The sequence below is a fragment of the Galeopterus variegatus genome, unplaced genomic scaffold (assembly GCF_000696425.1).
Source record: "Galeopterus variegatus unplaced genomic scaffold, G_variegatus-3.0.2 Scaffold108, whole genome shotgun sequence".
NCBI classification, from domain to species: domain Eukaryota; kingdom Metazoa; phylum Chordata; class Mammalia; order Dermoptera; family Cynocephalidae; genus Galeopterus; species Galeopterus variegatus.
In genome coordinates this window covers 1,019,453-1,028,673 of record NW_007726219.1, presented here as the reverse complement: position 1 = coordinate 1,028,673, position 9,221 = coordinate 1,019,453, and the positions used below count along the sequence as shown (strand labels likewise).

Below are 9,221 nucleotides of genomic sequence, written 5' to 3'. Positions count from 1 at the left end.
AGTGTCAAAGGAACAGGAATTATGGGGGCAGCAAGTGGAGCTGTGCAGTGTCCCCTGTGTATACACTTTGGGGGGTGAGGTCCTCCCTGGTACAGAAATGCCTCCAGTTTTATACCCAGTAGTAGCGTCCACGTAGGCATGAGCTGTGAGGCGCAGGTGATATCTCTGTAGGAAAAGCCAGCAAGAGGGCCTGTCATTCTCTGCTCAGCCACCACCCTGGCCATCACTGCCCTGCCTCACACCCACCACCTATCTCACAGGACATACAGACCAAGGCCCTCTGTGCCCCCACCCATGTGAACGAGACACCCCGAGAGCTTTGCTACTTTGAGGACCAGCAGCACCTGCCAGCTCTAATGTGCGCACAGACCACCTGGGGATCTTGTTACATGCAAATTTTGAATCTGGAGGGTTGGGGCCAGGCTTGAGAATCTGCATTCCTGACAAGCTCCCAGGTGGTGCTGCTGGTCCGTGGACCACACTTTAAGTAGCAAGCAAGGTTCTCAGGTTCTGCTAATCTTGGTTTCTGACATTTGGATTTTCCTTCCACTGTCCTTTGATATTGGTGGGGATGAAGTCTGATGAACTTCAGAAAGGACATGAGATCATCTGAAGTTTGGCTTCCTGGTCAGGGGGTTACCTAGAGACCCAGCATCCCACAGTGCACTGAGGGGGACTGCCACTGTGTTGAGAAGCTGGATCAAACCAGAATCTCTGAGCCGAGGCTGGCCATCGGCGTCGGCAGGCAATCCTGACGCACAGCAGGCTTGAGAGTCCCTGCAGGCAGCCTCCACGCTGACTTCCCCCAAGTAAGCAAAGCTCAGTGCTCACTGGTCATTGTCACTGTGGACAGTGTGCGAATGTTCCCACCACAAGCACAGCGTCCTCATACGCATCATGTTGATGTGACCTCCCCTGTAGCGGCCTCACTGAGTGGCAAACCTAACAGCCCCCTGAGCCTGGAGGACAGTGCAACCTTCCAGATGATGTGGAGCCCCCCCCCACTTTCCCTACCTGGAGAGTCAGCCTTCCAGGCACCCCCACCCACACGCACAGCCTGCGCTGCTCGCTCTAGGAGGGCATGGGATGTGCAGGGGTCTCTGAGCTGAAGGAGTCGACGAGAGGTTCTCTCCTCTTTTCTGTGCTGTTCCCACTCCCAGGAGCCTAAGGCAAAAACTCTCAGGGATGGAGCATGTCTCCCAGGCACCTCTCTGGGGTTCCCACTGCAAAGCGCAACCCAGGACAGGGTGGGGGCCATGCCCCCCATAGTGAACCCACTGGTGTTTATCTCACAGGAAAGCGATGGATGAGGGACCGGGGCCAGGCGTGTGTGTTCCCAGGAACGGGAATAGATCCCTCTTACAATTCAAGTGTGGAAATTTTACGTACAGATTTATTTAAATTAAACTACACAAAATTCATTAAACTACACAAGTTTCCAGGCAGGCATTTGCCTGTTCAGAAAACCAGTTAAGCCAACGACACACAAATGTCCTGAGAAATGGCTGCTTTGTGTTGCCTCGTACCGTGTGACTCAATGGCATGTGTAGGCTTCCTGGGGCTGACCACATGTGACCCTATGATCTTCCAGGTGTGACCCTGACGAGAAGCAGAGATGGGGAAAAAACTGGATCTTTCCAAGCTCACCGATGAAGAGGCCAAGCACGTCTGGGAAGTCGTTCAGCGCGACTTTGACCTCAGGAGGAAAGAAGAGGAAAGGCTGGAGTAAGTGTGGGCCCGGCCGGGTCCAGGTCCGTGGCTGTCACCTTGGGGCACTGGCGGGGGATGGGTGAGCAGCCGGAAACGTGGGGTGACGGTTGCTCTGGGGACAGTTGTCCTATCTGGCCTTGGTTTCCCCACAATTAAAGTGAGGGGATCTGACTTTCCAGACTGGCCTTCAGGCGTTCCCTGAAGAGTTTTATTTCAGCTTGACCCGGCTTCCGGGGTGCTATCTCCTAAGCCAGGTGGTGCTTAGGCCACAACATGTGAAGAATCAGAGAGCGAAGGGACATAAGTGGGTACTGTCTGACGTCACTCTGAAACACCCAGCATGTTGGAATCCAAGGCTTTTAGGATAAAGGCTGACCTTCTGCCTCCTCTTCAACAGTCGTTTGTCCCCTGGGCCCCCTTATCATCTTCTCTTAGTGTCTTTTGTGGGTTGACTTCGCGTGTGGGGAAGGAAAGATCTGAGCAGAGACTGGAAGGACGTGACCCAGGGAAAGCCCGAGAGCCTGGGCGCTGCTGCAGGACACAGTGAGGGCTGGAGGGACGGGAAGGAGCAGGGAGCAGGTGTAGGTCGCACGGGTCCTTGCAGACCTTCCCAGGACCCGGCCTCCCTCTGCATCAAGCAGAGCATCAGCCAGACCTGACTGTTTCACAAGCGGTGGCTCCTGGAACCTGCTCGGATGTACTTTGAAGGCAGAGCCAGCGAGTTTGCCCACAAGCTGGATGAGGGGTCTTGAGGACGGGGTGAACCAGGGGCAACACGGAGGTCATGGCCAGAGGAACTGAGGGGATGGAGGGGAGGTCACCTCAGGTGGGGAAGGCACAGATGGGGCAGGTCTGGGGGAAAACCAGGAGACAGCCTCAGACACGTTGACGCTGGGCCGCCGGTTAGGTGTTTCACGGACGCGCGGAGCGGGCGTTGGGACACACGTGCCGGTGGAGCTCAGAAGAGAGCGTCGTGAGCGCCGCCACCACACGGACGCTGTTTGTCCTCGTGTCCTCGTGCTGCTGTGTACGTGACTTGTAAACTGCAAATCTAGTGTCTTAAAACACACAGTACACAAATGTGTCTCTCTCAGCTCTGAAAGTCAAGAGTCCTCATCAAGGTCCCCGCAGGGCAGCGTCCCGTCTGGAGTCTGGAGGCCGGAGGCAGGATCCGTTGCCTTGGTTTTTCCCGTCTCCAGAAGCTGCTGAGGTTCCTCGGCCCGTGGCCGCTCCTCCGACAGTCTTCAAGGCGTAGCATCTTCCAGTCTCTCTCTTCCTTCCTCTGTCCGTCCGTCCGTCTGTCTGTCTCCCTCCGTCCCCCCTCCCCTCTGCTCGCCTCCCTCACGTCTCCCTCCTCCCGCTGACTCTCCTGCCTTCCTCTTTCCCTTATAAGGACACCTGTGATCACATTTAGGGCCCACCCAGATAATCCAGGACAATCTCCCCATCTCAAAATCCGTCATTTAATCCCATCGACAAAGTCCCTTTTGTCCTGTGGGACAATACGTTCAAGGTTCTGGGGACTAGGATGTCTTTGGGGGGAGCATTATTCAGCTGACCCCAGGATTTACAGCTGGGGGGCTGGAGGAGACCACCATGGAGGGGGTTCACATAGAGAAACACAGGGATCCGGGAAACTTCGACTGGAGTGTGTTGAGGAGACAAAGTGCCCACAAAGGAGACAGAGAAGGAGTAGCCAGTGGTGAGCAGGTCTCAAGGGACAGAGCCACGACACACGGTTAAGTGGAGCGAGAGGGTCAGCCCCCATGTGATAGGAGGCGCCAGTGCTGGCAGGGGCCCGGTCAGTGCCGCCGTTCTGTGTGACCCCAGTCTCCCTTCTGCCTTGGGCCTCTGGTCACCCCCTGGACTTTCATTATGAGCTGGCTCTCTGCCCACTGGCCTCTGGGGAGGGCAAGCCTGGTTCCCATAGCAGGCCTGAGCGGGGGCTGCCACCCAGCAAGCAGCTGACACTGGAACCGCCCGCCAAGAGAACTGATCTCCCCGCGCCCCTCTTCTCTCTAGTCCAGCCATGCAGGGGGGTCAATGTTACTCCCAGTGGACAAGACAGCCTGGCCTTTCCTCCTCAGAGCCACCTTCCCAGGGGACAGTTCATACCCTGTCTCCAGGGCAGCACTGCCCATCAGCCTGTGCTGTAAATGGCAACTTATATCTTCCTATTTCCTGCAAATATAGAAATGCAGCCCAATTGAAAGGGGAGGGGACCCTGGTTCTCCAGGAGCAGAGGAAGGGAGCCAGCAGGGCCTGGGGTCCCAGGCAGACGCCGTTGTCCCGGTGGCTCTTGAGGCGGTCAGCCCCTCCTTCAGGTGGGTTCAGTGGAAATTCCAACGTCCTTCCTGCAGGCGGATCCCTCCCTTCTGACATCGGTCTCTCCATAACCCATAGTCCTTCAGTCATTCCACATTGCAAAGAAGAGACACCCCCAGGTAACCACTCAGTGCTCTTAGGAAAGGAGGTCTCTTGTAAGAATAGGGGTTGTGATGGCCACTCGCCTGGTGGACAGCCTGTGGCCGGTTGGTTACAGTCAGGGTCACTTTGCTCCTCAGACAGGCCTGAGGCCCTTTACTCAGAATGAGCCAGCGGGAGGCAGTAATGGCCGGCCATGTGATTGATTATGGGGTGGGCTTATTAAATACCCTGAATGTCTGTCCAATGGGAAAAGGTCCTAAGCCCTATGATAGCACCACAGAGTTAATACCGTGCTGCCGTAGAACGGGTAAGTGTGCAGAGGCGGTTGTGGGAAAGTCTATCAAAGTCATGTTAGGTCGAGAATACCGCAGCCAAATGGTACGGCCAGGGCTGGCTCCGACTGTGCAAATGCACGTCTAGCCGGGGATGGCTGTGGGCGGGAGAGAACGTGTGCACGTAGGGGGTTCAGCGAAGGGGTTTTTGAGTTTCTTATGGGTTTGGTTGTTTTCATCTCTTGTTCACTGTCCTGTTGGTTAAATATGCCACAAAGGGCAGAGCAGTCTCTGCCTGTGAGAAGCCTTTTCCCAGATCCCTAGTCGCACAGGGAGAGACTTCAGAGAGAGAGTTATGTCTGCCTGGGGCTGAGTCCGAGTCGAGGTGGCCCACCCTGCCTTCCTGTCATACCCCAGCAGCCTGCAAGGACAGCCTTTCAGAGCAGTCTCTGAATGGGCACCTGCCACTCAGGAGCTAGAGCCCCAGGAAAGGGCCTTCCTGGCAGTTCCGAGGAATAGCTCTTCAGGTTGTCGATACTGCCTGCTGTGGCAGCCTTATGCCCTGGAATAAACGCCGACTCTGTTTGGGATGCCACGTGGGGAGTCTCACATTAGAGACTCAGCCGAGACGTGCCCACCTTCGCCTCTTTGCCTTTTACTCCTGGGACGAGCCTCTGCCATCTGGCAGAGGCTGGGGGTGCTTTTCTAAGGAATGTCTTCAGCACAGCCTGTTGGGAGGGCTGAGCCTGGCCAAGGGAGCAGAAGTTTTAGTGTCTCGGGGATACTATGCTGGTCACACAGGCTGCATAGCCACACGCTGTCATTCCTCTGGCCTACTGGGAATCTGGGACATCTCGCCTGTCACCGCTTTGAAGGAAAAGTCAGAGGTGTGCTGGTCTGACACTGGGAAAAAGTGCAGGTGTCCCCTCCAGACCCTGCCCTGCCACCCTCCACCATAGAGCGTTCTAAAAGGCTTCTCCTTGCAGGAAGGCAGGGCAGGCCACCTCGCCTCATACTCAGCCCCAGGCAGACATAACTGTCCCTGAAGTCTCTCCGTGTAGACTGGTGCTCACGTCTGGGGAGGAGCACTGACTGAGCAGCAGTCCATCCCTGGCGGGGCGCTGGCATGAGGACATCGTGTCTGAGTTTGGCAGACACTCGCATGAGAGAATGGCGCTCCTTACTGTGTCTGTCGTCTGGTCCAGCACTGTGTTCTGTGAGCCTCCCATGGATACAGCCATTTCCCTGGGTGTGTCGGGGAAGGGAAGACTCTAGATGTGGGTGAAAAGCAGAGGCTTTGCCCAGAAGGGCAGGCTGCTGTCTCTGGCTGGCACCGAGCAGTGTTGGCCTGCGCTGTCCTGCACACCAGGAAGAACCCTGAAGGCTCACCTGGGGGAAGAGACAGGTGGAGCAAAAGACCAGCCCCTGGAGGGGGGATTGGTGACAGTGGCCAGGAGGGAGCCAGGCGGGAGGGAGCCAGGCAGGGCTCCTGGGAGGTCGTACCAGCCTGTGGAGCAAGAAAGCAACTACTCAGAACCAGAAAGGTGCCCTGGGAAGGCTGGCTGCTTCTCACTGCTGCTGGGCCTGCCCTTTAGTCCTGTCCTTCTCCTCTGGGATTTAGTCTCTTGGAGAACATCAGCCCGTCTGTGCACAGTAGGAGCGGAGGGCGGGGTGGGTGCCAGCACTCAGAACTATGTTGTAAGCAGGCCCCTCCCCTCGGACAGCACGAAGGTGGTGGGTGGTTCTCAGAGTGCGGCAAGCCATGGAGGACCTGAGCATGGGCGGGAGCGGGGCTCGCCTCCTCGGGAGCACGTCTGCCAGGAGTCGGGCTCAGCCCTGGGAAGGTGCGCACTTTGTTTTAATAGCGCAGTTGGAGGACCAGCCAGTCACCCAACAGGGGTCTTGGGGGGAATCAGGAAAGGCCCCTTGTTCCTGCTCACTCTTCTCTGCCACGATACCACATGACCTCGCTGCTGGCCATCGCTTAGGATGTCACAGAGATCCTCCTTCAGGAAGAAGAGACCCGCCGATCCAGTGCCACCCTGCACCACTTTATCATTTAAATCCTAAAGTGGCTCATGGGTAGATGATTCCCCAAGAAACAGGTCTTCACTGTACAGAAGGAAGGAGAAGGCACACACACCGCCGGGCCCACAGCCCCGCCACCTAGCCTGTCCCGCCGAGACTGCACCCTGGTCCCTTCCCCACATTCCCTCCCCACTGCCCCCACCAGCACCACCTCCTGCAGACAGCACGTGGGCAAGGGCCAGCCCTGAGGCTGGGGACCTTCAGTCCTGACCTTGCTCACCAAGGCCACCCACTCCCACAGTCCACCGAAGTGTCCCCTCAGAACTGCTCCTTTGCTGGATACACATTGCCCCACATCCCACCCTGTCCTCCTGGGCTCCTATCCTTCCAGCGCCCACTGCCCTGTGAAATCCACTCCTTGTCCTTACCACCACCCCAGAGCCCACAGCCCCACCGTGTCCCAGCCCATTAGCATCCTCCTGGTCCCCGTACTTCTCTAGGCCTCCTGGCCCCGCAGCCTGTGGCCCCCGTGGTGACTTGAAGACTCCTTCTCTGCGTTCCATGGCCCTCCCCAGCTGCTCCCTGGGACCCCACACCCCGCACCACAGATTTCTCTGATTCTCCTCATAGCTCTGCACTGAGGCCTCTGCTGGGGACCAGTCCTAACCCGTGCAGTCGGGCTCCCCAGTCTAACCGCCCACAGCACTGCCCTGCGTCCTGCTCCATGCTCTTGGCCAGGCCAAGCTCCTGGTCCCCACAGCAGCTCTCCCAAGCCTCCCCTCTCCTCTGACCACTGACCCTCAGCCCTCACTAGTGGTGAGCTTACCTGCTGCCCACACAGCGGCTCCAGACTACCAGGTGTAACCTACCTCCCACCTCCCACCCACCTGTGTTCGAGCCCACCTTTCCTCCTTCCCCCTTTCCTCTCGGCTCGGTTCCATTCCTGGAGGCTGGAGCTACCTGAATTATCCCCCGTCTCTCTCCTGGCTCCTGCTTGGTATGTCAATGTGGTTAATTACCATATTAAGCAACAGAGCACCCAGGAAGCCTCCCCGTCACCCCCATTACCCATCCTGCTGAATGCTGGCCCGTCCTGCTCTGTTTCTTGGAAAGGGCAGTCCGTGCTCCAGGACTACACTTCCTGTGCCTGTCACCTGCTCCTCTGGAGTGGTTCTGGAGCAGACCCCTAGAGGCCCAGCGCACCCCCTTCTCAGCCCCATCTCCCCTGTCTCTTCCCTCCTCTCCAACCCTCTTTTTGTCTTTGGCGTTCCTTTTCCCACACCCTCCTGACTTTTCTCTGTGGTTAGATTGAAGCCTCCTCTTTTTCCTCCTGGCCCCTTAGTGGAATAAATTGCCAAAGACGTATCTTCCCAAAGGGTTCGGGTCCAGTTGCTTTCATGAACAGGTTTTTCAAGTGCTGGAAGAACAAATAATCCTGTGCTATTTAGACTGCTGCATACCGGAAAGTGTGTTCGCTAGCCTCGCCCTGCTACCTCATGCGGACACCGATAAAGAAAGAAAATACAGCCCAGTTAAATCACCATATTAATATTCCTAGGGCCGCACTGTCCACGATGGAAGCCACCAGCCACACGTGGCTATTTAAATTAATTAAAACTAAATAAAATTAAGAATTCAGTTCCTCAATCTCATTTGTCACATTTCAAGTTTTTGACAGCCACACACGTGGGTGGTGGGTGCCATCCCAGACCTTTGCAGAAGCCAAATTGTTAGGAGGTAGAAAAAGCCTGGACAGTGTGCTCCCTGGCTGAGCCAGCTCGTCCTCTACCTGAAGGTCGTCCTAAGGAAAGACTCAGGCAAGGATTATAAGAGGAAAGAACGAGAAAGACTCAAATGTCCAAAATTCCAGGCTTTGGCTAAATATCAAATTTAACAATGAACTTAGCAGTGGATTACTCAACACCCATTAAAAACAATGCTGTAGAAATAAATTGACGTGAACAGTTCGCAAGGTATTGCTGAGTGGAAAAAGAGAGTTGTCAAAATGTAGTTTTACCCCATTTTATTTTTGAAAAAATACATAGAAAAATCTGATGATAACAGAGGCTCCGCGTTCATTGCACCCTTTCTGAGTGTGATTCTCTATGCCCAGGGTGTTGGATTCTAGCCCTTTCTCTGTCTCCTTGGCTGATCCTCCTCAATTCCTTAAATACTCACTTTTGGAGGTCCAGGGCCGTGACCTCACCCTCTCCTCGCCTCTGTGTACCCTCACTCCCCCAGTGACCTTGTCCAGCCCCAGGGATGTAAATGCCCTGCGCTGATCCTCCTCAATTCCTTAAATACTCACTTTTGGAGGGTCCAGGGCCGTGACCTCACCCTCTCCTTGCCTCTGTGTACCCTCACTCCCCCAGTGACCTTGTCCAGCCCCAGGGATGTAAATGCCCTGCAGACCCGCGCTGCCCATAGAATGTTCTGCAGTGGTGGAAATGTTCTGTAGCTGCCCTCTCCAGTCTGGGACTGCTAGCCACCGTGCTGTGGGGCACTTGAAGTGCAGCTAATGCAACTGGGGAACCAAATTTTTAATTTACTTTAATTTAATTTTAAATTTAAATGGCCGTGTGTATCTAGTGGCTAGAGGTACCACAGTTGCTGGTTAGTGCAGTCTGGACAGTGAGTCCCAGATTTAAGCCTTCAGCCGAGACCTCGCCTCTGAACTGCCGACTCACCTAGACAAATGCCCTCTCAACACCTCGGGCAGGACGTCTGGTCGGCATCTCTAACCAGCACGTTCAAGGTGGAAGTCGTGATTCCTCCTCCACCTCC

The 9,221-nt window shown here is 55.7% G+C and overlaps 1 protein-coding gene across 1 annotated transcript in view; it reads left to right on the top strand.

Annotated features, from left to right (window-relative positions):
• The first annotated feature begins 1,615 nt into the window (after positions 1-1,615).
• MLPH (melanophilin) overlaps positions 1,616-9,221 on the top strand; it is a 53,024-nt gene continuing 45,418 nt past the window's right edge. The window contains exon 1 of the mRNA XM_008586091.1: positions 1,616-1,725. Coding sequence (XP_008584313.1) covers positions 1,616-1,725 — 110 coding nt within the window. The remainder of the gene's footprint in view (positions 1,726-9,221) is intronic.